The sequence below is a fragment of the Lepisosteus oculatus genome, chromosome 25 (genome assembly GCF_040954835.1).
Source record: "Lepisosteus oculatus isolate fLepOcu1 chromosome 25, fLepOcu1.hap2, whole genome shotgun sequence".
Taxonomy (NCBI): domain Eukaryota; kingdom Metazoa; phylum Chordata; class Actinopteri; order Semionotiformes; family Lepisosteidae; genus Lepisosteus; species Lepisosteus oculatus.
The window spans coordinates 11,070,462-11,098,380 of NC_090720.1; the positions used below are offsets into that span (position 1 = coordinate 11,070,462).

The 27,919-nt window shown below is 41.9% G+C and overlaps 1 protein-coding gene across 13 annotated transcripts in view; it reads left to right on the forward strand.

Moving 5' to 3' along the window:
• The window catches only part of hspg2 (heparan sulfate proteoglycan 2), a 222,900-nt gene that overhangs the window by 77,486 nt on the left and 117,495 nt on the right, over positions 1-27,919 (forward strand). For 11 of the 13 annotated variants that reach the window (XM_069183859.1, XM_069183863.1, XM_069183864.1 and 8 more), the window contains 11 exons: positions 12,759-12,868; positions 15,975-16,033; positions 16,716-16,876; positions 18,360-18,398; positions 20,809-20,934; positions 21,941-22,138; positions 23,693-23,812; positions 24,660-24,791; positions 25,696-25,840; positions 26,278-26,429; positions 27,161-27,307. In XM_069183859.1, the coding sequence (XP_069039960.1) occupies positions 12,759-12,868; positions 15,975-16,033; positions 16,716-16,876; positions 18,360-18,398; positions 20,809-20,934; positions 21,941-22,138; positions 23,693-23,812; positions 24,660-24,791; positions 25,696-25,840; positions 26,278-26,429; positions 27,161-27,307 (1,389 nt within the window). The remainder of the gene's footprint in view (positions 1-12,758; positions 12,869-15,974; positions 16,034-16,715; positions 16,877-18,359; positions 18,399-20,808; positions 20,935-21,940; positions 22,139-23,692; positions 23,813-24,659; positions 24,792-25,695; positions 25,841-26,277; positions 26,430-27,160; positions 27,308-27,919) is intronic. The other 2 variants (XM_069183861.1, XM_069183871.1) reach the window with 1 other exon arrangement.

The window sequence follows — 27,919 nt, forward strand, 5'->3', positions numbered from 1 at the left end:
CAGTCTAGCAGAGCCCCCTAGGACTTCAGTACTGAACATTGCAGTTCCTGTCTGTCCTCTGGCACGATAGAAACCTGCCATGTTCACCACCCATTGTTGTGATGATACCCACGATGGGGCTTGGCTTACAAACAAAGCTATTTGGGTGGTTTAGGAAGGTGCAGGGCAGCACCTTGATGCAGTGTTTAGTATTGCTGCCTGGGTTCAATTCCAGACCTAGGGTGCTGTCTGTGTGGAGTTTGTATGTTCCCCCTGTGTTGGTGTGGGTTTCCTCTGGGCGCTCCAGTTTCTTCCCAAAGTCCAAAGACATACTGGTAATTTGTTAGAGTTTGGGAAGATTGGCCCTGGTGTGTCTGTGTGTGACTGGTGTTCTCTCCAGGGTGCATCCAGGGCTGCCAGCAGCCATATCACCCTGCAACTTACAGCTGGCACCCCACTGAAGCTCAGCAGGTGTGAGCCTGGTTAGTACCTGGATGGGAGACCTCCTGGGAAAAACTAAGGTTGCTGCTGGAAGAGGTGGTATTGGGCCAGCAGGGGGCGCTCACCCTGTGGTCCATGTGGGTCCTAATGCCCCAGTATAGTGATGGGGACACTATACTGTAAACAGGCGCCGTCCTTCGGATGAGACATAACACCGAGGTCCTGACTCTCTGTGGTCATTAAAAATCACAGGGTGTTTCTCGAAAAGAGTAGGGGTGTAACCCCAGCGTCCTGGCCAAATTTCCCATTGGCTCTTACCAGTCATGATCTCCTAATAATCCCCATCTCTGAACTGGCTTCATCACTCTGCTCTCCTCCCCACTGAGAGTTGATGTGTGGGGGGTGTTCTGGCGCACTATGGCTGCCGTTGCATCATCCAGGTGAGGCTGCACACTGGTGGGGGTGGAGGGAATCCCCATTACCTGTAAAGCTCTTTGAGTGGAGTGTCCAGAAAAGCGCTACATAAGTGTAAGAAATGATTATAATTATTATTATTATTATATCCCACTTTAAGCCCATGGCTCCCCGACAACTCTGTATTGGATAAAGCAGTTAGAAAGTGGATAGATTGACGAAAGGTGCATTGCTGCTCTGGGATGGTCTTCCTGTTCTTCCTAAAAGCTGTGAGCTCCCTAACGGCTGACTTGACCTCTTCAGAGCCGCTATATTTGGAATAGCTCCGTGTCGCTTTGTAGTCGACTGATGTTTTAATTTTTCCATCATTTAATTTCTTACATGTCGCGAGGGAAACAGTACATTGTTCTGTGCTCTTTAAGGAGGCACCAGGGGTATGGCTCTTGTGTTTACAGTGGATGTCTGTGGAGCGACCTGAGGAGACCTTGCTCTTTTGCAGAAGTGTGACGTGCCGAATGGATATGTAAGAAGGCACAAGACGAAATCTTCACTGGGATGTGAAATGTCCAAATCTTTGCACTGTTGCATGTTTTCATGCTCAGCTGTTCTTGTTATATTAATGGCCAGCTTTGCTAACTTTAACAGGACTGAAAATGGATTTCTGAAAAGAGGTCATTGCTAATGACTGCGGGATGTGTTGAGGAAAGTGTTGGTATGAATGCTGCGTCAGCACACCCCTCAGGACCGCAGGACTGTGTCGTGCTGTCCGGCTCCTACTGCATCCTTCCTGCCGCCTAAGACCTTAGAAGTGCCTTAAACAGGAAGGATAACAGGGGAAACAGGAAGAATACCAGGATATTCATGGGAAAAGCTCAGCTAACACTGCATATAGTGTGCAAGGTAGTGTAGATGGAACATCAATGGGGAAAACCTTGCTGTACTGTAGTACCAGCTATAAAAAGTATCTCTAAGCAATACAAATGTTTGTAAAGGGGTAGGGTGCTGCACAAGAACAGACAGCAATTGCCTGTGCTGAAGCAGCCTGTCTTAGCACAACAGTGTAGCTTGGCACTGTTCAGCTGGAGGTTTTTCAAGTGCAAAGTAACCCCTCTTGTGTTCTGAAAGTGTTTTTTTCCGCACTCGTAACATGATGCAAATGTAACTTATTCCAATTTTATCCTCCTGGCCAAATTCCAAGCGCAAAACTGTGAAACGCTTCTCTTCCTCTTGTTTTTCTGATGAAATATACAGGATGAGATGCCAAGACTCTTTTTTGAACTCCACTTAAAAATAAGGGCCATGCGTCAACATGCGTCAACTGCAAAGGAACAAGTAATAGGTTTATTCCGTGCTGAGAAGAGAAGAAAAGAAACATAACCTTTCGGCTGTGGAGCCTTCTTCGGGTGTGACACTCACCACGCCATTGTTTATCTTATTTATACATCCAGTAAACATCTGTGTCTAATAAACACTAACACAATAAAAAGTGATGTTACTTTCCCATACGCTGACATCAGTTGTAGCAATCAGCATAAATGAGTTGTAAAGAGACACAATGTTTCGGCTGTGGAGCCTTCTTCATGTATGACACCCAAAGAAGACTCCACAGCCAAAACCTTGTGTTTCTTTTCTTCTCTTTTCAGCATTGAATAAACCTTTACTTGTTCCATAAAGGAAGATGGTGTGTTTTGTTCTTTCTTTTCTCTGTGGAAAACACTTGAAACTAAGTGCATCATCTCATCAGTATAAAACTCTTAGAAATCAGTGACTTTTGCCTCACTATGACTGGGCATCGAGGCAGAGCCCGAGCATGTTTCTACCACAGGCTTGTTTGAGCTTCTTGGTGAACTCCTCAGAAACAGCCTGTCAACAGCCCAGCAGGAGTTTAAGGTGAAATCCTTCTCGGGAGCTTTGAATGAGGAGCACATTGCACCTTTTGTGTTGCAGCCTTTTGAAAGTACCAGGCGGTGAACAGCTGCAAAGTGTCTGAATGAGATCTTTTTACATTTTGAATTCCGGAGGCAATTATAATGACAAAGATTATAGAAAAGCAGAATTTGCTTTTGTGTGCAAATGAAGTCAAGACATACATTTTAGAGACTCCAGTCTGAATGGTGAGTGTGTGCTTTGTGTAATATATAAACTTTGGGAAGCCCTGGTTTTGCAAAGTGGGACTTTTTAAGTTTAGTATATCTCACTTGGCCCCTTTCAGCTCTAGAAGCCTTTGTTTTTTAGGTTACTTTAGGTTTAAAGTAATACACAGTCACATACCACACTGTCATTTTATCACTTTGCGTGTATACCGTTCATATTGTCCACAGTGGACCATTTTATACAATTATGTGAGTATTTGAGACATTAAAAACACAGAGTGTTGAAAGTAACACCACTGAGATTGGAGCCAACAGCATTTGTATTTTTAATGCCTCTCAGTACATTATAAAATATGTCACAGAGGCATTTCTAAGCATATTCTGCTCTGTACATTCTCTAATAAAGGAATTAGAATTTAAAAAAAATAAGATTAAGGTGAAGCTTTTGTTTTAGAGTGGAGAAAAGAAAAGTTACTCTGAACTTGTCGTCTATAGAGAAGAAAGTGTTCCTTCTTTATTCAGTAACAACAGCGAGGATACCTTTTTGTCTCTCTCAAACCTGTTAATATTGATCTTGAGCGGAAAACTATTCATAACAGCATGCTTAGCTCACCCCACATTTTCCTGTCATTTTGTCCGTTTCATTGTTGATTTTGAAGGTTTGAATACTTATCACACATCTGTAACCTGCTGGAAAGTCTTGGGTGCCTTTCAGCGTACTGTCAGGAAAAGATATTTTAGTCGGCTCTTGCAGTAGATGCTATCACAAGGGAACAGGCAATGGTTTATTCCTTTACCTGTTTCTTTGCAGCCTACGCATGCTGACACAGCTACTGTACCTACCTGATGCTATTACAGGGCCTTGCCTGTTGCATGTGCACCCTCTCAATGAACAACGTAACCTCTCAAGGCAAATGCAGTTTGCAAGACAGCATTTATATACAATTAGCTATTTTTAAAAACACAAAACTGAGCCCCCGTGGGTGGATTGTAATAATTGTTTTACTTCCTCACTCAGAAAACTCTTGCCTGCTTATCACGGCATTTTGTACTCAATTTGGCTGAGCAGGACTTGGAGACATTGTCTCACTGGGGCCTGTCCTGGAGAGGAAACCTCCTTTTGTCCTGTCGTCCACTTCTGTGGGTTTAAACAGGAATATTACTTCAGCAGGGGGGGAAAATACACCACGACAATGGTTGCTGAAACCTCACAATGATGTCTATTGAGGAGGGAGGCTGCCTGGACAAGCCTTTGCATTAAAAGGCAGTGTTTGTGTTTTACATTCTTGCATTCCTTCTTCTGTTTTTTTCAGTTTTGATTTATTCCCAATAAAAAGTCGAGAAACAAAGACTCTGGTTACATTCACACACAGTGCCTGGACTACAACTGATTTCTTTCTGTGATAACGGAACACTCCTAGCACACCTGAGGTCTAGACTGTGCAATGGCTGGGATACGGGTATTTCTGAAGTATTGTATGGTGATTTAATGACTGGTGAATACACCATATTGTCACGTTCGTTAACCCCTCCTCTTAAGGACGCTCCAGCCCTTCCTTGTTTTCTACTCATCCCCCGCACCTGCTCCCTGTTCCAACCCCCTTTTCAGTTCTCCCTAAAAGCCAGGCGCTCCCTCTATTCCGGGCTCTGCATTGGTTCCCATACCAGGCGAGTCCGGGACCTAGAAGCACCTGGTCCCGTCAAGTTTTTAGTTTCTGTTCCCGTTCCCATTCCGGTTCCGACCCGGTTCCTGTTTTTATTCTGTTCGTCTTGGATGGACCACCCGGTTTTGGATTTTTGCCTTCTCTTCGATTCCCCCTTGGACTTATTTCTGGATTGTTTGCCTCGGCCACACCTTCCCCGAACACCAGCGCACCATGGACATGCCCCCTGGTTTCACTCCCCGTGTTTTCCTCACTCTACCCCAGATCGTGTCGTCTGCATAGGGTCCTGAAAGAACGCTTCCGTTACACATATTCCAGACTCCTTCTGCATTATTCCCTTTATTCAACATCAACCACCAGTTGATCCAAATTCTCTTGTAGAAATACAGAGTGTCCTCAAGAGAAGGAAAATATCATGTTTAAGTCTAGTCTGTCTTAACTCCGATTTGTCTTAACTATGATTTCTTTGTAATGTGGGAGACTGAATAGAGTTTTAGACCAGTTACAAATGAAGGGAGGCCATTGGACCAGTCTTGCCCTTTTGGTAGAAAGTACAGTACTTACAATAATTGATTCCAGGATCTCATCCGTCAGTTTTTGAAAGAGGCCACTGTATTGGCTTCAACAGCATGCTTTGGTGGCTTGTTCCACACTCCCACAACTTTTTGGTTAAAGAACCATCTCTTATTCTTGGGGTTAAAAGTATTTCTGTTTCATGTACTTATTCCCAAACCTTGCTGAGAAAGTCTTAGCAACGTTGGCTAAGTCAGTGCAGATAGGTGAGGAAAATGTTCATCCATTTCTTTCCTTGTGTTCCCAACTGTTTGATTGCTTTTATTGTCTGCTTCTGCTCCCTGCCACTTTTACACTGAGTCTGTAAACATGTATAGCATTTCTTTGCAGTACTATTTTCAATTGGACCCAGAACATTTTCCAGTGCCAATTAATTGGTGCCTGCACTTGTCTCATGTCTGGAACTAAAGATGATGAATTGTCATTGATCATTCCGTGCAAAAATGCACGGTGAGATTCTAAAAAGCAGATTAAAACGATGGGCAGAATAATCTTTTTTGTAGCCCTTACTATCTTCTTAGAAGATAGTAAAAAAAAGAAGATACTTTGGCAATGTCTATACATATTTGTGAATGGATAGACACCATTGAGACACAAATACTATGAACATTAGGGAGGATAGGAGACAGTGAGTAATCCTCAAGCCAGATTTTACTCTTTGCCTGACCTGGCTCAAGCAAGTTTATATATATATAAGGGTTTTTTTTTCCCCCAGCTGTTTGGCTGTAATTTGTAAATCACAGCTGGATGTGATAACTCCTCCAGAAATGGGTGTCCTTTGCCATTGTGGAAGCCAAAAGGCAACTCGCAAACAATGACCCCTGCATCCCTGCTGCGCGGCTACAAAAGCTCAGAAATGCCCTGGACTTGAAAACATGGATGTGATCCATTCTCACTTGCAGGCACACGATACCCTTAAGGGGTTTGGGGGGAGGGGTTCAAAGGTCACATGAAAGAAGTAGCGACATTCACGGCTCAATTAGGCCTTTGTCTTCAGGACAGGGCCTTCAGTGTTTAGGTCACTGCTTCTGACAAAGCCTCTACAGTTCTACATGGCTTTAATAGGAATATAATTTTGTGAATTAAGCATTTGGAATGCATTTTTTCCACCAGCTTTTTTTTTTTTTTCAGATGCCCGCCCTCTCACTGCCAGTTGGGGCTTTCCCTAATGGAAAAAGTGATCCAAGGCCTTTAGAATCTGCCTCTCAAGGCGAGGCCCTGATTAGATGAAGCTTTGTAAAGTGAAGCCCTGTAATCAAATGCACTCACTCAAACCTAACCTGCCCTGCCCTGCACAGATGTAACTGGCTTTCTACCGCAGCAGGACACATTAAAATGCCAGGATAAGCCCAGCACCCTTTAATCGCACAACGAAATATGTAGCCATTCAGACAACACTTCATTTGCTGAAATGTGCCCATTTTCCCCAGATTAATTTCAAAAGATTGGCGTTGGATTGTTTTATTCCTGCATATGAATGCCTTAAATTCTCTTTGTGCTGCTTCAATTTAAATCTGGAGCAGACCAGATTTTGAGTGATCAAGTGAGCCATTCCATGCAGAAATACAGGGGAAATTACTCTGAATTGTTATGGCAAGCAAAATTACCATTAAAAGATCAACTATTCAGCAGATGCTGTAAAGAAGTTGTTTTTAAACTTTGACAACCAAAGGCTGTTTGTTATAGATTATGCTGATTGTTGCAATTGATGTCGGCATATTGGAAGGTAACACCATTTTTTATTGTGTTACAGAGGTTATTAGACACAGATTTCTACTGGAAAGATGTATAAATGGAATACACAATGGCATGGAGAGTTTCACAGTTCAGAGTGCTTGAAGCAAGGAGTATGAGGACATAAGCTGCCAACAGAATATGTTGATTCACAAAGTTGGGGAAATATCATCTTTATAAACACGCTGAAGGACACTTATCCTGTGTGTTACAGAAATGTGCCTTTACATGCATCAATGTTTGCATCCCGAAACGTTCTTTTATTTTGCAATATCTTCAGTTGACCATTACTGTGCTTGCACTAAATGTGGAATTATTTCTTCTTCTTTCATTTTGTTGGCTTTCTGGTTGTTAGACAATTTTTTTTTCTCAACTGGATACATTTTGTAGCACTTTCTCCAGAATTACATCAGTGTCAGTGTGGATTCCTTATCTCACAGCCTGCTTGTGTAAGAAGCCGCGTTGTTGTTTGAGTGAGGAACTCTGTGCTGAGTTGGGGAGCTGAGTCAGGAGAGATTTCTGATGATGAAAACGTTAGGCAGAGACGTAGTCGAGGGCGAATTCCGGGTTCGATACCAGAGGTTATCCAAAAGGAGAAAGGCAGACAAATCCAAAACGCTAGACGAGGTCAAGGTCGGAGGTGAGTTCTGGGTTAGAATATCCAAAGGCAAGTTCCAAAGGTTTATCCAAGCGAGGCAGGAAGTTCCCGAAGAAGCTGACAATCCCGAACGATGTTCAGTGAAATGGAGAAAGCTTAAGTAGGTTTGGAAGTGATTGGAAGAAGGGTTAGATCGGTGATGTTTGAGGGGCTTGCCTCCAGCTGGTGATTGGGGTGAGACCGTTTGTGTGGAGGATTCCCATGAGCAGCGGATGTGAAAGCTTGTGTGACTGTGTCTGGTTACTTCTCCGCCTTGACCACATGGTGTCGCTCACACTCATTGTAGTTGTGATTTGCGTGGGGACACAGTCTTGCAGACATTGGTAAAAAAAAGGCATTGAAAATTCTAGGTGTAAACTTCTTGCAAGTCATGGACAATTTCTGCTGGATTGCTTTTAGCTTAAGGCCTTAACCAGAACTGTATAGTACCTGGGCTCATTCATACTCAATTAAGTTTTGGAAAATAAAAGACACCAGTTTATAACAGTTTTGAAACCCAAGATTTTGACAGGAAAAATCTCATGAGAGTTCATAGGTATTATATATAAAGGAACAAGTAATAGGTTTATTCCATGCTGAAAAGAGAAGAAAAAAAATGTTTTGGTCATGGAGCCTTCTTCAGGTGTGAGAAAGACAGGGCAGAAAGCAAAGGTAATGTAGCATAAGAGAAGGAATGACGAAGAGATCTAGAAAAAGATTTGGAGGAAGGCATAGTAGGTCACAGCAGATGTAGGTTGAAGATATTTGTTATGGAGTGTTAGTAATCAGTTTACACAATGCTTTTACAACAATAAAATATTACATGTAATTTAATGCTTCACTGACAAACAAAATAGCACAGTGACGACTACAGCACAACCTCCCACTGCAGCCCAGACCTAATTACAGAGAACTTGGATCTCAAAAAGAACACCAGTAATACACTTCTAAAATAAGGCTCCACAGTAACACCCACATTAACTACAACCAAACTCTAAAAATCAGTCATCATTCCCTCAAAGGTCAGTCAGCTCTTAAATAAGATACATAAATAAATACTGCCTGGCAGGTTCAAATAAATTATTTAACAGAAAAGTATTTCAAAGCCTCTTCCTATAATTTATTTACTCTATACCACACGTCAGAGTTTGATAAAGTCTTGTAAATTCTTTTGGAGTGATAATGGGTTTGCATTACTGGTAACTTTTTGAAGATCACTCTGTTTCTGTGGTCTTAACAGTCTCTTTTAACGTTAAAGGTTGGATACTCCTCAATACCATCTCATCACTGATCCAGGCCTTCTGGGTTCACATGTTTAAAAGCTAGTTGGCCCTAATATGATTTTCTGTTCTTTTCCAATGTATTTGTATATACCGTAAGAAATCTTAAATGTTCTGTGCTATCTTTATTGGAGGTTCATTTCATGATTTCCTGATTCAATTTCAGTATCTGTCAAAATCACTTTAAGGATTCTCACATCTTGAAGTCTTAAAACTTCTTCTTAAATTTTCCAAACTGAATGGTACTGAAAGATGTATTTGTAACCAGCACGCTTATTTTAACCTGAAAGGAATTCTGAGCTTCGCAAGTCTTCAAACTCAGTTAAAGGTACAGTATGGCAGATTACTTCATTGATCTAAAATTAATTTCAATAAAAGATGGTTGCTTGAAAATTGAAGAGCACCTTTTTTAACACAAAACCTGCAGGAGAGAACTACAGTAGCTCCATCCTCTGTCTAAATACTGCACTCACCTGGGTAATGCTTGATAGACATTCCTTGGCAAAAAGTCAAAAATGGAAAAGTTCTTGACCTCTTTAACTGAGGACAAATTTCAGTAGGTTTGATTGGGTAAGACTAAACTGAAATTCAGATGGGACATTGGAGTTGACTTAAGAGCATCTTGGGATCTAAATACTTAAAAATCTTAAGGATATCAATTTAACATCCACAATTCACGTTCCTGTGGAAAAGAATTCCATTAGTTTGGAATTGAGGTCCACAGGAAGGACTGCCCACTAAAATCACAACAGAGAGGTTAGGGGGACTAAAACGAGAAATAGTCATATTTAAGTGGAGATCCAGTTGAACAAAAACCACAAATGCAATGTGTAATGCGGAGCTATTTGTTTATATTTTGGACAAAGCTGTGTAGTAAAATTTGGATCTGTGAACAAACACAGTAGTTGGAGGAGACTTCGTTCTTCACTTGATTTTTATGGATATGGAGTTTGTAACAGCAGGAAATTCATAGGACTCGGAGAGTGGGTGAGACCTAATGTGGAGTGTGTCTTTAACCTTGCCAGGTATTATGAGCAGGAGATGAGAGGGAGCAATTGAAGAAATAACCGTTCTTTTTGAGCCTCCTAAAACATGACACTTCACAAGTGCCGTGACAGGTAGCAGCAGACTGTAAGAAAGAATGCAAATGTTGACTTCCTCTCTGACCAAGGCAAGCAAACAAAAAAAAAGGCGGCCAATCCCACTTTTCCTGGATATTGCCAGCTGTGTGTGAATGGGCCATTTTAAGGGACTGAGTTATTTTCAGGTGTCTTCGCCTCGTCTTCCCTGCTATCCCTAGTCTTGGATAATGTACTCAGTCTGCATATTGTGGAAAATTTCGGATCTTGTTCTCAAATCTAGCTGCTTGGTGGTTATTTAAAATCTCAGATTATCACTTGTTTCCTTGCAATCCCTATAATTCCTGCCTTGATAAACTGTTGCCATGCAACGGAACCTTCAAATCAACAAAGCAAACGCTTGCTGTAGGGAATCCGACTCGTTCTGAAAAGCTGCAAACTGCTTTCAAAAAGCTCGAAGAGCGTCAGTTGTGCCTTTCCTCTGACATACACATACTTTTAACAGCCAGCCTTTCAGACCGCCCTTGAGACATGCGAGTTTGATTTTGTCGGTGTGGGGGGAATGCAGTTCCTCATCGAGAATCATTCAGCTCCTTGTTTGCAAGATGTTTGATGCTGCAGAGCGGGGGCATGACTCAGGCTGTGCTCACAGGCGCGCCTTCGCTTTGTGCTCAATGATGTCATCTTTTTTTTTTCTTGGAAAGTCTCAAGCCCTGTGCACTGACTTATTTGGCAAGGCCTTGCTAAGAGCTGAAAGTGGAATCCTTTGGCCTGTATGTCTGTACAGTATGTGCATGTAAAAACAGGCCTTCTGAACGTGCTCCAGATGTCCCTAATCAAACTAGATGGACAGAATGACCTCCACTCACTTCTAGCCCTTCCTATGCCCATATAATCCATAACATCAGACAGCATTAAGCAATGTTCTTTTCCTCCTGGTATTCCTGTGTTGAGCCAGCTGTGAAGTGCATTTTGAACACAGACATGGTGATAATGTTAATGTTGCCAACTGGATCAACAGACCGTAATATCACTATGAGACTATCAAGACAGACAGAAAAGAAAGTGTCATATGGAAATAGAAAGAAAGAATGGAACAAATATGTTTGCTCTCACACTATAAAACAATGAAAGGAGCCTATATTTTGACTTGCAAAACCCGTAAGGTCACTATGATAAGAATGTGTTAGATTTCCATACAAAATCTAAAATATTTTCATTTTAACACAAGAAAAGTTACACAATTTATTTATTTTTTCTCATTTTTTTAAAGGTGCAACTCATTTATTTCACATTCATTTGATTACTTTTCCTTCTATTATCAGATTCTGGCATCAGGTACTGCTTAATGCTTAAGTGTTCCGGAAAGAATCCAAATCAAATGGCACTGAGAAAGAACTTCTCAGGACGTATGAGATGTTTCCTTTTTGAGTTTAAAGATGAATAAAGTGTTTGCATTTCACCCGAGGTCATATGGAACAGGAAAAAGTAAATACACTTTTTGTAAACAGGGCATTTTAAGAAAACTAGGCATTGCAGTTACAGAAAAGTCTGTCAGTGTTATGAAAAATGCCCCCGTCACCACAGGCAGAACACTATACTAGTGTTTTAATTCCACAGAGTATAACAACCACTGTTTAACCTACATACAGCTCTAATAGTTTATATCTAATAAACTGATTAAAATATGTAGACACTTTGATTAACTGAAATTTAGCCACTTGTAATCGTGTTTTTTAACAAATCTGGTTGGCTTGTATTTTGTTGTATGTTATTGGCTTTTCTTTTTACATAACTTTTTATTCTTCTAAGAAAACTCTTTACTTTATGGGGGGATTCTGACTTAGAGGCATTCAGTCAGAATCCCAGAGATGGTAGCTTTGAACCTGCAATTCCTCTCATACTGTGCAGGATTACTGCTGTAGCAGTAGTTGACAGTACCTGTCTCATGACAATCTAATCCCAGCTCACAAATTATTTACTGTTTATGTGAGTGAGCAAACAGAAGCTTGGTGATTTCTCCTCTGGAAACAAAATTGAACTTTTAAATTCTATTCAATTATTTTGGCATCTGACGTTTTGCATGTACACAAATTGACACTGATTGAAAAATCAGTCAAAGGCAGAAGGTTAGTAAAACACAAAGATCTATTAATATGTATGATATATTATATTACTTACATAACACCATAATCCAGTCTAAATTTTAGAGAAAGGTTACTCTAAAAGATTAAGAGTAAGAGTAATTAAGATCTAGCTATGCCTTTAAGATACATATTTTTGTAGTACTCAGATCTGTTAAGAAATATATTGCAACGCAACGGGGTTCAGGCGGGCGCCCTTGCCACATAAGGTCGGCCCCCCATCGTCGGGGGCTCGAACCCGGGACTCCCGCGTCACTCAGCAGGGACCCAGCCCAGTGAGCCAAAGAGAGATCTCTCTACAGCCCAGTAGCTGTGGTCCTGCTATCACAGGGAAGGGCGGCGACGTCACCTGCTCTGGTAAGCCGGCTCTTACACACCCTGATGGCCGTATGCGTTACAATATTAACCCTGACATACCAAACCAGCTGGTGCCATACAGCAAACATGGCAAAGCTTCGTCGTGGTTTACAGAGGAGTTGCAATGTTAGAGCTTTATTTTTTGTTTAATTTTCAGGAGGCGCTGTCAAGAGTTTGGACAGAGATTACTGGACCAATTCGTTTCCTTTACAGCAAAACTCTGGAAGCAGAGAACTGGTGTTGAATTTCTGAAGTTCTATACAGCTTCCAGTTAAATATATTACATGGATTTTTTATATAAATTTGTTGAAGTGATCAGCTAGTCATGTTAAGGTGTAATATTATTTTCCTCTCGTTATTCAGTTTACTACAGAGCACTGGTGAACTTCACGGACTCCATTGAATATGTGCCAGAACTGGAGGACATATTGTCTAGTGCTTTTGAGGAGATTTCTGCTGCTATTGTGGACACGGTTAGTAAATGACATTTATACAAACCTATACTGTTATAGAATTTGTAATGTTAAATTCATATGCATCCCCTAAAATAATTGCTCAGTTTGTTTAAGTACCAAGTCTTTCGTGCCATGATGATTGTCCACATTTATTTATTGTTGTATATGGTACCATATAATATTCCTTCTTTTCCCTGACAAAAAGCAATAAACTCATTGAACATAACATTGCTTTGCCTGGAATGATAAGTGTTGTGTAGTTGAGGTATAAAATGTACAACATGGAGACTTCCTCAAACAAATGTGTTCACACCTGTCTTCCAAGTCTTCAGTTTTTGTATCTTTGTCCCAGTGAAATCATAAATGAAGTCAAGTCACAAAATCATGGTCATTAAAGTATTTTTCATGTAAACCAGTTATTGACTGTGGATGGATTCTTGGTTGATAGTTAATATTTAGAAAATATGTGGCTGTTTGACCTGGATCCATCTGTTTTAAGCTGTACAGTTGTATGCAAACGTTTGGGCAGCCCTGGCCAAATTATCTGTTTTGTTGATTTTCAAAGTGAAAAGAAGTTAACACAACCTCTACAATGAACAAACTTAAGCTTGACATATTTCTGCTAATTTTAATGCACAGTTACTATTTATGTGCTGAATTTAACAGATTAAAAAAAATAAAACAGTAAATGTGATGTGAAAAAGTTGATCCATTACTGTTATTTTTTTGTAAGGTCTCGGAACTTAATTGACTCCTTAGACCTTAATTGAAGTCAGGTGATGACAATTTCAGAGGTTAATAAATTCTCTGACTCTTCGAACCTATCAGGGTGTTGTGCTTACACTCAACAGCCATGGGCTCCTCTAAGCAGCTGACTGAGGATCAGAAAATAAAGATAATTGACTCTTACAAAGCAGGGGAAGGCTATAAAAAGATATCTAAACGCTTCCTGCTTGCAATTTCCACTGTCCGAAATGTCATTAAGAAATGGAAGTTAAGGGGAACAGTTGAAGTCAAGACAAGATCTGGAAGACCAAGAAAAATCTCTGATAGAACAGCTCGTAGGCTGGTCAGGGACGCAAAGCAAAACCCTGCAGGAAGGTTTAGCTGGCACAGGAGTAGTGGTGCACAGGTCCACTGTACATCGTTGCTTGCACAAACATGATCTGCATGGAAGGAAACTTAACCTGCAATCTCATCACAAAAGTCAACGTCTGAAGTACTGTATGCAACACAACACCTGGATGAGCCAGAGGCATTTTGGAACCAAGTACTGTACTGTGGTCTGATGAAGTAAAAATTGAACTCTTTGGGTACAATCGCCAAAGGTATGTTTGGGGAAAAAAAAGGAGAAGCATTTGAAGAAAAGAACACCTTGGCAACTGTAAAGCATGGGGGTGGATCTACAGTATTATGCTTTAGGGTTGTGTGGCAGGCAGCGGCACAGGACAAATTGTACAGCTAGAGGGAAGAATGGATTCTACTAAGTATTAACAAATCCTGGAAGCTAATGTCCCACAGAAAAAAAGAGGTTGGATATTACAACAAGACAATGATCTAAAACATACCTCAAAATCAACCATGAACTACTTCGAGAAACAAAAGATTAAGGTTTTGGAATGGCCTTCGCAGTCCCCAGACTTGAATATTATTGAAAATCTGTGGGTAGATCTCAAACATGCAGTGCATGCAAGATGACCTAGTAATATTTCTGAACTAGAAGCATTCTGCAAGGAAGAGTGGGGAGAAAATTCCTAAAGCAAGAATGGAAAGACTGTGAGCTGGCTACAAGAAAAGTTTTTAGGCTGTGATTTCTGACAAAGGGGCTGTTACCAAGTACTGACTGATAAGGTGCCCAAATGTTTGTGCATGCCACATTTACTGTTTTATATTTTTTAATCTGCTGAATTCAGCAAGTAAATAGTAACTGTGCATTAACATTTGCAGAAATATGTCAAGTTTAAGTTTGTTCGCTGCAGAAGCTGTGTTAACTTCTTTTCACTTAGAAAATCAACAGAACATGTGATTTGGCCAGGGGTGCCCAACTTTTTGCATACAGCTGTTTGTGGGACATCTGGCCCTATCACAGCTATTCTGATTGACATTGTGACATCTCAGAAGTGCAGGAAAGGGTGTACCGGAGGCATACTGTATGAAACACTTATGAGGCTTGGATACACTCACAATTGGATGTTAGTGAATTGAATTCAGGTTTTCAGGATCCTGAAAGGTTTTGGAAAGAGAGCCCATTGGACCACATTGGACCTCATTGAGATTGCAATAACAAGACAAAGGACAAATGGAAACTTGGTTTAGGAGCATTTAGGACAGAAAAAGCAGAAAAAGAGTCTTCTGGGAACTAACTTTCCAGCCTTATTTATAAAGATAATAAGTCGAGATCTTTATTAAATGAGTTGAGGGACTTCTGGGAACATTGAGCCATAAACAGAGGAATGAAAGATGGACCAAGCGGTCTCATCTAATTTGCAAACTTTCTCAAATTCTGACATTTCAGCAGCATGGAAATCATATAACTAGACAAGGCCAGTACTTTGATCAGAGGCAAAATATTCAGAATGAAATTGAGAAAATCAGATAACATCATGATTGATTAGGCCACACACTGTTTTGCATTGGGATTTTGGATACCGAACTTATGAAAAACATTTGATCAACAAAAAAAGGAAAAGTCACCAGGATGCTAATACATTACAATGAATGAGCTTTTACGTGATCAAAAACATATGGTAACTGAGAAGCATCAAGATCAATATTAAGACTGAAAATGTACTCCCTTTCATATAAAAGTTTTTTTTTAATAACTGTTAATATGTCATAAAAAATTAAGGTTTTCCTTTGTTGTCCTCAACCTGTTAATCACAGATTACCAACACAGGAAACTAAAGGGCATAAAAATATTTAGTTTACGGTTATCTGAAGAAGGAAATGCACACTCCTTTCCTTTTCTCACATACCAGTTTTTATTAGTTTCAAATCTTAATACAGCAACAAATACAGATGACGGATATACAGTATGAAAATGTCGGCTTGTTCCTGATGACTGACATATCCAAAAGATAAAGAAAGTATGAGGGATAAGCTTGTCCGTTTCTTTCTCCCCCAGCTCGAATCGGAGTACAACAAGATCCCTGGCACACAGACCGTCAACGTGGTTCTGATCAAGTGAGCATCATCCTGTACACATGCTGCAGCACCTTCAGGGATCCAGGAGAGTGTTTTTGTGGATAGGCTACCGAGCCAGAACACATGGAGAGCATCTCTTAAGATAGATAGATAAGACTTTATTGATCCCGAAGGGAAATTGATGTGTTACAGCAGCCCAGGACAAGCAAAAAGACAGACATCAGAATAGACAAAACATTAGAATACGAACAGTAATACAAAATAAATATAAAATACAGTAAATAAATAAAAATCAAAACATACATAGGTGTGTGCAAAATATGATCATAGTCACTGTAAAAACAATAAAATATGACCTGCAGGCCACTATTAATAATTGCTTGTAGGAATATTGCCCCAAAATTAATGTAATAATGTCCATTGATCCTATTGTTTGCCACAGTTGGTATTTATTATGTATGTGCTGTGCCCATTTGTCTCTTCAGTTATTGAGTAGCATGTGGAATCATCTGTCCACTTATTTTCCTAGTTCATCAATCCTGATTAGTCATGTAATAGTTAGTTAAATTGCCAGCAATTGATGTACAAATTAAAAGAAAATTGGGGGAATTGAAATTTCAGCAGACTTTAATGACAATTTAAGTGTAACGGTAGCCTTAAGCAGAAGAGGCTTCCTCAGAGATGTGGGACTTATCCCTGGTTTGGCTGTGCTTGTCTTTAGGAAACTGGATGGATTTGTGTTTGTTGAGCTTGACGTAGGATCAGAAAACAACTCTGACGAAGAGGAAATCCGCAGCGTCCTGTACTCGGTCGTTCTGGATGGTTCTATAGCTTCCTATGTCACCTCAGTGGAGGGCTTCCAGTTCCGAAGACTTGGTGCAGGTGAGAACCCCGATTCTGGGAGAGGAAATGGACTTATTTGGAAAATATAGATCTGCTTGTGACATTATACAGTAGGTGTTGAAGGCAATAAAGTCAACCCAGCTCAACAAAGGTATTCTTCAACATAGGAACATGAGGTCACAAAAGAGAAGAAGTCATTTAACCCATCTGGCTTTTTTGATTGCAAGTAAGTGATCGATCTGAGAATCTGATCGATCTCAGTTGACATTTCTGGGGTCACACAATAAGGAACAATTCAGTTTTCGTTTTCCTATTATGCACCTTTTTCCATGCAGTAATTCATTTGCTACCTGTTTAAGCCATTTGTGTATCTTAGTTTTTAAAGAGAAACAGTACTATTCACAGAAACAGTTTCAATTAGAAGACTTATATTATGCAAGAACTACGAAAAGTATCAGATTCACCAAAATGATCTTAGTTCATTTCCAAGCAGCACATAGTGACGTCATGCAAATGAGACTGCAGATTTGTTTATGGAAAGACCAGTGCTCCATAATGTGATCATCAGAGCCATAGCAACTGTAACTCATCATTAAATTGCTTTTAATTACATTTAAATTATTTACTTTTTAAAATGTTGTGCTCTTGTTTTATTATTTCTATAAGAAACTATGGTCTCCCAGACACAGGCTCTACACAAGCAAAATATGTCCAGCCTTGGTGATTCTTAATTGCCAAACTAGACTTAGTTTCACATATTGAAGCTATGATACACAGTAGTTAAACACCAAATATGGACAAAAGTGGGAAACGGGAATTACACCTTTCATGCATATCGTCAACAATTATTGTTTTATGTGTAGTGGTACATTACTGTTAGAAGTAAACGGAGAAACTCTTGGCTTAATGGATGATTGCTATGGCTCAGTCCCCTATTTAGGGAGAATGAAAACAGGGAAAGTATTCAACATCCTTTCATGATGGTTGCAAACGTGACGTTTTTTATTTGGATTTGATCCCCAGGCCAGATTATCCTAGTTTACGATCACCTCCAATCTCACTTGGGGAGAATGATCACCTGTGGACGTGTTCTTTTGACACGCCCACCTGCCGTTGCCATTCCTTATTTTACAAAATGCTGGCTCCACAGAGATTTACAAGAGCACTAACACTGACTGGAAAACCGACACGTTTCACACTGACATCACCACCAGGTCACAGGTGCCCGGTAGGAACCAGTAGTTGCTGTAGTACAAAAACCCAGGGGATCACTGGCCAACTAGGTCTCAACCAGCCCTGGTGAAGCTTGATCAAATGTGTGTGACAGCTTGTGGCATCCCAGTTACATCTGGCTAGTAACATGATATAAACCTAAACCAGCAACAATCCTGCAATAAACAGATCTTGTACTCCCCACAGCAATGAAATAGATAAGGTAACCTGCTGGAATTTCTGGTGACTTTTTGGGATATGCTTGACAGCCCTTTGGTCAAAACATTTTTAAATCTCCTTCTGGTTACAGCTGAATCTCTGCCACCTGTGGAAGCAATGATATCTCAAGGTTTGTAAGGTGTCTGCTGCATGGGCACTCCAGATTGCATCTTACCCCTTTGTAGTGAAGCATCTACACTCTCACTTAATGCTGTTTGGATGGTTTCAAGAGCTGAAGGACTGCAGCTTGTGATTTTGATGGAATCCCATGGAATACTGGAAGACCATCTGTTCTAAAAATACTTTGCACATTTACCAAATTGGTTTTTGTACCAACAGAAATATTAATACAGCAAGTCTTTGCTGGTCCGTGTAATGGTTTTATAAAGATTGCTAAAGATATCAAAGATACTAATAACTAACTTGCAAGTAGTGCATTTTTATAATATACTCACCTGATGTAGGATAAACAGTTGTGTTTACAGCTCAGTTCAAAGCAATAACTCCTATACCCACATGGGGAGAATGAGGGAGGGCAGAGATGGCTTTCATCTTTTGACATCCTACAAGGTCTGCAGAGAATTGTCAGTCCTGATTGGAGGAGAGGCACGTCCCCCACTGATGCCACTGAAAGCTTGCAGGTGTCTTAGAAGTTGTAGTCATTGCTGTTTTGCTGGGAATTGAGGGATTCATATCTAATAAACCCCAGCCTTAGTTTTTTAATCCTTGCTGTGCACGGCTAGTTGGGGAATCCCAGTCACAGTTTGCTAGAAACAACCAACCTTGACCTTCCGATATCTAGAGCTTAAGCCTTAGAGTCGAACCTGTTCTTGGAGCAAGAGCTACTGAAGCCACTCTGGATCATCAAATAGTATTTTTTCCCTGGAATAAATCCTAGAAACTGTATTTGTCTTTCATGTGATTAAAAAACTGAAAGTGCACTTGCTAGCATGCTTTGCATGGCATGGACAGTATGTGTGTGAAGAACTGATAGTTCGTGTTGAGGTGGTGCTTGAATTCATTGTGTACATCTAGAGGGATTGTGTCTGGCTGAACCTTCAGACCTGGTCTGGTCTTGGAAACCTTGAAAGCACAGGGCTGTCTGTACAGTACTTCCCTCCTCTTATGCGAAACACAGTGATTAGGCATAACATAGAAAAAAGGTACTTGGGCTGTTTTTAGGGTTCTTTGGATTTTTGTTCTGTTGAATAAAAAGCCAAATTTTGAAAGTACTTCAGCACTGCATCATAGAAATTGTTGTAGCAATTTAGCGAGAGCAGCACAGAAACTTTGTATTAGAAGTAGTACAGCCCTTTTTTAGGCTTTTTTTTATTCATCCATACATTGATAATACACTCTCAACTAGCTACCCACTGAAGCTCAGCGGGTGTGAGCCTGGTCAGTACCTGGATGGGAGACCTCCTGGGAAGCTATGGTCACTGCTGGAAGTGGTGTTAGTGGGACCAGCAGGGGGCGCCCACCCTGCGGTCTGTGTGGGTTCTAATGCCCCGGTATAGTGGCGGGGACCCTGTACTGTAGTGGGGGACATCTTTCGGCTGAGACGTTAATTTGAGGTCCTAACTCTCAGTGATCATTAAAGATCCCCTGGCATTTCTCGAGTTATCCTGGTGTCCGGGCCTCTCAGCCCTTACTGTGGCCTCCAAATTGTCTCCGTGTATGATTGGGTTGCACTTGCCCTGTGATGGACTGGCGCCCCCTCCAGGGTGTACCCTGCCTGGCACTCATTGCTTGCCTAGTAGGCTCCGGCTGCCCGCAACACCATGTGATATAAAGCGGTTTGGCAAATTACATGACATGACATTGATAATACATTGTCTTGATATGACTTGTGAGATTGGTATGTATCCAGGCCAGGACCTGGATCTCCCTGGTGTTACACAATCCTGAATCCTGAAGGTGAGGGGCAAAACAATGATTTTCCTCCTGCTGTCTTTCCTACTTAATGTTTGGATGTGAATATGGCTGTATAAAGCATAAGAATTTCCATCAAGTGTATAATGGAGTCTGCAGGTTTTTGTTTAATCTCAGTCCTTAATGACCTGGAACTTTAACTGTTTGGATGCTGCTGCTTTAAAGATAGCTAGAGGAAATCTGCAGACACACTGGGCCTCCAGAAACAGGACGGGACACCCCTGGTTTTGCCTTAGAAGCCAGATTAAGGTCCTCAGTCTTTGGGTTGTAAGATGATCGGGAAGGTTAAGGGCAGGTTGTGATGCTACAATGTTGCAGCTCTGATGGTAATGAGGGCAGTGCACACCACCTGTTGAGCCCGGAGCCCTGGTATACTGTATGTGGAAAGAGCTGGATGGTGTTACAATCACACCCCAAAGTATATCTTTATGTTTTGTTCTCTTCTATCCCAGTTTAATAACTATCAGCCACTCAAATGGCTTTTCTAAATGAAATGAACATATACTGTAGGGCTGATGCTCTTTATCATGTTCTGTCCCAGTGATGCCAAGTGCTGTGTGAATGAGCCTGTGCCTTGACCCTCTCCTCTTGGTGCTCCCCTTCCCCAGTGATCCCCAGTGCCCGGACCTGCATGCCCGACGAGTTCACCTGTCAGGATGGAGAGTGTGTCCCGCTGGAGTATCGCTGTGACAACAGACTCGACTGCCATGACATGTCCGATGAACTGGACTGTCGTAAGTCACCCTCTGTCTTTCTTTAGACAAACAGCATAGTACAGGGCCTCCAGTACAAATAATATGATACAGATAATTATTCTTTTCCCCTTAGTTTGTTACGAAATACACTTCAACTTGTATTCAGTATAATGGGTTGTCTTTGTCACTCATTTATAAATTATAAATAAACTCTGGGCTATCTAAGACATCTTCATATGATGAAAGTTGTGAAATCAAAGTTGATACAGTATTGGATATGACTGGATAAAAGGTTGCTTATGTATATTCACTGTAATATTTTTTAAAATACCTACATTTCTCAATAGGACATCCTCCTTAATCACATCAGCTCTACCTGCTTCTGCTGTTCAATCTGAAACTTTTGCAAATGGTTTCCAGAGCATGCTACAGGAGTCAAAACCGTCAATAACTAACATGTTCAGGTCTTCAATACAAACTAAATAAGCTTCCGTTCAATAATCCAATTTACAAAGTACAGTAAATAAAGCAATCTTGTCAGGCAAATACCATAAGCCCAAAAATAAATTGTAATTGTAATAGTCTTTCTTTCTTTAAAGTGAACAGAGTGTCCAAGGGGAACAGTCTGTAGACAGTAGTTTGCATTGTGCTGTAACTGCCATCACCATACATGTAATATGTAATATGAGGTTAACCGTGCCTATTAAAATTAAGAAGTCTATAGAAAACATCTGACATTCATCTCAACAATAGGCAGTTACCAAAGCAGTTACTGTATTTAGCAAATGACAGTTTTATTTGTTCAGTTTGCAGGTACATTGTACAATATAAAACCAAAGGGGTGATTAATAACCACTTCATGAAACTAAAGAAAATGTGCTAAAAACTGGATTTGATAAGAATTGCTGTATGATATTTCATTCACATAAAAGAAGTTCTGCTGTGCCTTTTTTAACATCTCGCTCTCTGATCTGCACATGGCTGCTCTCGGCCTGCAGTCATGTGGGGTGGACAGCCTGCCCTGACCGATCATTGCTTCTTAAAGCTCCAGCCACTCCAGCCCCTGTGATTCCTGGCCCTTCACCCCCTCTGGTGACGGTCCGACCCGAGATCCCCAGCCCCCCCATAGCCCGGCCCTGCAGAGTGGATGAGGCGGTGTGTCAGAACGGACAGTGTATCCCGCGGGACTACCTCTGCGATGGGGAGAGGGACTGCACCGATGGCAGCGATGAGATCAAGTGTGGTGCGTTCAGGAGTTGTAAACTAAGGCTGCTGCTGGAAGAGGTGTTAGTGGGGCCAGCAGGGGGCGCTCACCCTGCGGTCCATGTGGGTCCTAATGCCCCAGTATAGTGACGGGGACACTATACTGTAAACTGTAAAACTGAGGTCCTGACTCTCTGTGGTCATTAAAATCCCAGGGTGCTTCTCGAAAAGAGTAGGGGTGTAACCCCGGCGTCCTGGCCAAATTTCCCATTGGCCCTTACCAATCATGGCCTCCTAATAATCCCCATCTATGAATTGGCTACATTACTCTGCTCTCCTCCCCACTGATAGCTGATGTGTGGTGAGCGTTCTGGCGCAATATGGCTGCCGTCGCATCATCCAGGTGGGGCTGCACACTGGTGGTGGTGGAGGGGATCCCCATTACCTGTAAAGCGCTTTGAGTGGAGTGTCCAGAAAAGCGCTATATAAGTGTAAGCAATTGTTATTATTATTAATCGCATGCACGGTCTGCTGCACCACTGGATAACTCCGCGTTTGCCTGTACTGTGCACAAGACAAATATGTCCTAAATAGTTTAGATCTGTATTCAGTTCAAGGTCACAGTACGTATTTGAATAAGGTTGATTCTTTTTCCAGTAGATACAAATGAATTGTAATTTAATGCACACGTTGACAGTAGTGACAGCTCCGATTGAGAGCAACTTGTGTGCGTGGTTGTGGAGTCTGTTGGCTCTTCAGCAATCTCCCAGATATACTCAGTAATATAATAATGTACTGTATATGCCATAAATTCCAAAGTCAGCCCTACTTGGGTGCTTTCAAATCATAAATCATTTCATCATTGCAAAACAAACAATAAAGGAAAACTAATTTAGGCATTGAGGTTTTCTAGAACAAGCCTGTTCTGAAAATAGGTCTCTGTGCCCAATATAAGAGTACCATAATGTTAATACAGGAACAGAGACTACTGTAGGTTCCCCAGTAATCTTCATATCGAGATCAATCTCTTTCTAGAATGAAGTTGCCTTTCCTTTTTGATTTCTCTCTTTAATGCTGCATTTGGGTATCAACTTCATATTAGTAATACATTTTACTTTCCATAAAAGCATCTCGTGGAAGATCTGGGCGTGATCCTGTGTTGTTTAGATGCCGTGTAGTGTGGATGTCTTTACATGGTCCTCCAGATCTTTTCACCCTCCCGATGAAATAAAAAACATCACATAGCAGAATGTTTACAGATTATTCTCGGATATCAGAGATCAAATATTTATATATAAAAGGTCATATATATTATTTTTATTTTATATATTATTATACATGTAAATTATTCTGTATATGTTTATTATATATTAGTTTATACTGTATTATATTTATTACAATATATTTCTAAAATCCAGTTTCAACCAAACAAGAATTATTTCTGCAGTAGGGTATCTGGGAGGTCTGCTCTTAAGGCTTGGATTTGGTTTAGAACTTTAGTATTCAGGATTAACTGGCCACGGAGAGCCAGTTCACCTTTTCCCAGTGCTACAGAGGCTTTGCCAGTTGAGTAACGCTCTCGCTCCTCCTGTAGGGACTCCCTCTCCCTGCGAGCCCAACGAGTTCAAGTGCCAGAACGGGCGCTGCGCGCTGAAACTGTGGCGCTGCGATGGGGACAACGACTGCGGGGACAACTCTGACGAGAGCTACTGCCGTAAGTGACGCGCTCCCGAGTGCGCTGAGCCAAGCCCGCCTGTGCTTGTCGGACCCGGGCCGGGGGCTGCTTCTCCACTCCTCACAATAAGAGGCGCCCGTGTGGGGGCGCTGTGAAACAGGTGGAAAAAATCTTGTGTGATCCGGACCAAATCTTCGGCTCTTGCACTGCAGACACTGCATCTAAACTCACGGCACGTCAGTCCACTGGCAGTGATGAGGGTGGGGGACATGTCTCTGAGATGGATCAGAACCCCATCTGGCTTGACACTGCGGAAACTGGGATGAGCTCCAGCCTGATGAACTACTAGGACCTATAAATGCTTAGAAGATCCATCAATCTTCTAACTGCTTCATCCAATTCAGGGCCACAGGCGAGCCATCTCTGCAAGCAAGAGATGCAAGCTGGGATACATCCCGGACAGGACACCCACTGCGGGGCACCCACAAGCACAAACACGGGCATGCACACTCCCACACACTCACACCGGGGCTGATTTTCCCAGAAGCCATTTAACTTACCAGAATGTCTTTGGACTGTGGGAGAAAACCGAAGCACATGAAGAAGGTGATTGTATTCAAGTGGGGAGCTGCTGCAAAGGAACAAGTAAAGGTGGATTCCAAGCTGAAAGAGTTCACACCTGAAGAAGGCTCCTCCGCCGAAACGTTGTGTTCCTTTTCTTCTCTCTCGGCATGGATTAAACCTTGACTTGTTCCTTTGATGATAACACTAATTTGTGTACATGCATATATACCGCAAACAAACACCTCCCAGCCTAGGAACCCTCTCGCTTCAGGAACAGCTGTCTTACCCGCCCCCGCAGACGTACCGCCCTTTTATCTTCCAGCCACCAAACGCCCTGACGATGCTTGTGCCCCCGAGGAGTTCATGTGTCTCGGCAACCGGGCCTGCATCCCCGCGAGCTACCAGTGCGACGAGGAGGCCGACTGCAGTGACCGCTCCGACGAGATTGGCTGCAGTAAGTCGAGCCCCCGGGGGCGGGACTGCACTCCTGCCCCCCGCAGCCCAAGTTTACTGGCTGGGCGAGGAAACAGCCCCTTCGCGGCGGCGGTGAGCTCCACTAGAGTGGACTCTTTCCACTAGAGGAGCAGTTATTTCATCGGGTGGTGGCAAATGAAGAGGCTTTAACAAAGGCAAAACCCACATCATTTGCCCGTTTCGTAGTGCTCTCCTCTCCTGTCACCTGATGAGCAGGGGAAACATTTTTAAAATGGACATGAAGGGGTATTTGCTGCTTTTATAACTACACAGTTGGACTACACTGTTCCCATGAAAACTATTGGAAAAAAACCTTAAGTCCACACCAATCAAATTGTAAATCAAAAGATCGGGAAGATAGTTCATTTTATTCGTTTTCTGACGGCACTCGTTAATTTAAATCTGAATTCATGCATCTGGATATAGGATTGACTGTTTCAAACAAACATTCCTCTTCAGGTTTCAAGCAAGTTCTTGTTTTTGAACATTCACAGCAAGGAGGACATCTGTTCTCAGGAAAATGTGAAAATAGGGGAAATTTCACCACGATCTGGTATTAAATTTGCAAAACTCATAAACCATCCGTTAGGTGAATTAAATTCTCTCAGAAGGAAGTAATATGTGGTTGTCTTGAAGCTTGTCACCTTCCCTGGATAGAAAAATACCATGATATCTAATCTTTAAGATAGGGTGATAACTACCAGAACCACTGTTCAGTTTCAAATTTCCAGATTTCTTCCAGAGCCCCAGGGCTTACCTAATATTTGGTCCAGATATCTTTTAGTTTTGCAACAGATATCTTTTAGTTTTGGGGATCTTAGGACACGCTTGGTCAGTGTGTGAACAGACCTTTTAAATGGATCTATTTCCCCCTTTGTTTCCAGCCCCCCCTGAAGTGACCACTCCCCCCAAAGAGACCGTCATGGCGGTGCGTGGAGAGACCGTGACCTTCACCTGTGTGGCCGTCGGGGTGCCTACTCCCATGATCACATGGAGGCTCAACTGGGGTCACATTCCCATCAGTGGCAGGTACAAATGGTCATGGCGCAGAATGGTCATGACTCACGGGTGTGTCTTTGCACTGTGGGAGGAAACCATTATGAAAGACGTCCCTTTTCATTCTCCTCATTTCAGTTTTGGAACCCCCATAGGATGTGCATGCACTTGGATTAAGTGCAAAATAATTTATGCTGGTTTGAAGAGTGAATAGGAGAGAATTATCATGTATCCTTCTTCTTTCATGCTGTTTATGTCTATGGGCATGTGTTTTTCAAAAGCAACATCACATACAGTATTACAAAACATCCTGATAATATTTAGGTGTTAAACTAGGATATGGTTTGGATATTTTTTAACTAATTTTAAATGCATCAGTCAAGACTACTGTCCAACGCTTCCAGTTTTTTTGTGTGTCTAAATAATGTTTCCTTCTAGTCTTGGGGACCAAACTGTTTGTTTCCACTCAGAATTCTGATGACCAGTGACAATGGCCGTGGAACCCTGACCATCCGAGATGTGAAAGATGCTGACCAGGGAGCTTATACCTGCGAGGCCATTAACGCCAAGGGGATGGTGTTCGGGATCCCCGATGGGGTACTGATTCTCAAACAGCAGCCAGGTAGTCTGGGTCCCGTCAGTCCAACCCATGTGCACTCCTTGCAGTCAATCTCAGACTTAAGATTTCTTGGAACTTAAAACACTCTGGGATAATAATAATACCTCACACTTATAGTAATTCCACCCATATAACACTTTTCTGGACACTCCACTCGAAGCACTTTACAGGTAATGGGGAATCCCACCACCACCAGTGTGCAGCCCCACCTACAGTAGTTGATTTGATGGCGGCCGTAGTGCACCAGTACACTCACCACACACCAGCTACAAGTGGGGAGGAGAGCAGAGTAATGAAGCCAAATCATAGATGGGGATTATTAGGAGGCCATGATTGGTAAAGGCCAATGGGAAATTTGGCCAGGACACCGGATTAACACCCCTGCTGTTTTTCAAGAAACACCCTGAGATTTTTAATGACTACAGAGAGGACCTCAGTTTTATGTCTCTTCCGAAGGACGGCGCCTGTTTACAATACAGTGTCCCTGTCACTACACTGGGGCATTAGGACCCACATGAACCATGGGGTGAGTGCCCCCTGCTGGCCCCACTACCACCTCTTCCAGCAGCAACCTTAGGTTTTCCCAGGAGGTTTCCCAACCAGGTGCTGGCCAGGCTCACACCTGCTGAGCTGCAGTGGGGCTGCCAGCTGTGAGTTGCAGGGTGATACAGCTGCTGGCTGATACTCTTCAGTCCTCTCACATGCATCTCTTTTTGGATTTGTCCGCGATCTAGGAAACTGTCCCGAAGGGCACTTCTCCATCCATAGCAACTCCCGCTGTGTGCCCTGCTTCTGCTTTGGGATCAGCCAGCAGTGCCTGAGCACCAGCCGCTACAGAAACCAGATCCGGCTGCGCTTCACAGAGGAGGAAGACTTCAAAGGTATGGTGTAACACGAACCAGCGTGGCCTCCAGTTTCCTGCTCCTCTACAAGCTTCTCTCCATGAGGGCTCCAGTTCTTACAGTTCCAGTTTTGCTTGAGCTCTGAGCAACTCTCCTGAGCTAAGCCGGATCGATCTGATGCATTTTCACCAGACACCTTGAGCAGGTAGTGATATAAAGAGACTTATAAAATCTGCTGGGACGCATGATTTTAAGAACAGATTTCAGGACCACAGCTCCACAGGTATTTCTGTTTTAAATAGTGCTGTGCAACTATATAATAAAGATAGTTAAAGTATTTTGTGCATTGACATACTGTAAGAGAATATATTGCCATGTCTTTTTCCAGCTGTATTCAATTCAGAAGTGAAATGCCCTGGCAAAGGGTTCTATTGAAGCTATTGGTATGCAAGTATGAAGTTGTTTAACATAATGCAGCATAAAAGCAATATACTTGGTTATCGTTTTTTTTTATATAACACAGAGCAAACAATCTATACAGCATATTTTATCAACCACCATATAATATCTATAATAAATAAACTGTACATTTAAAAGGATGAGGAGATAAAGACGTAAGAGTGCAGTGAGTATACTGTATGATACATCCAG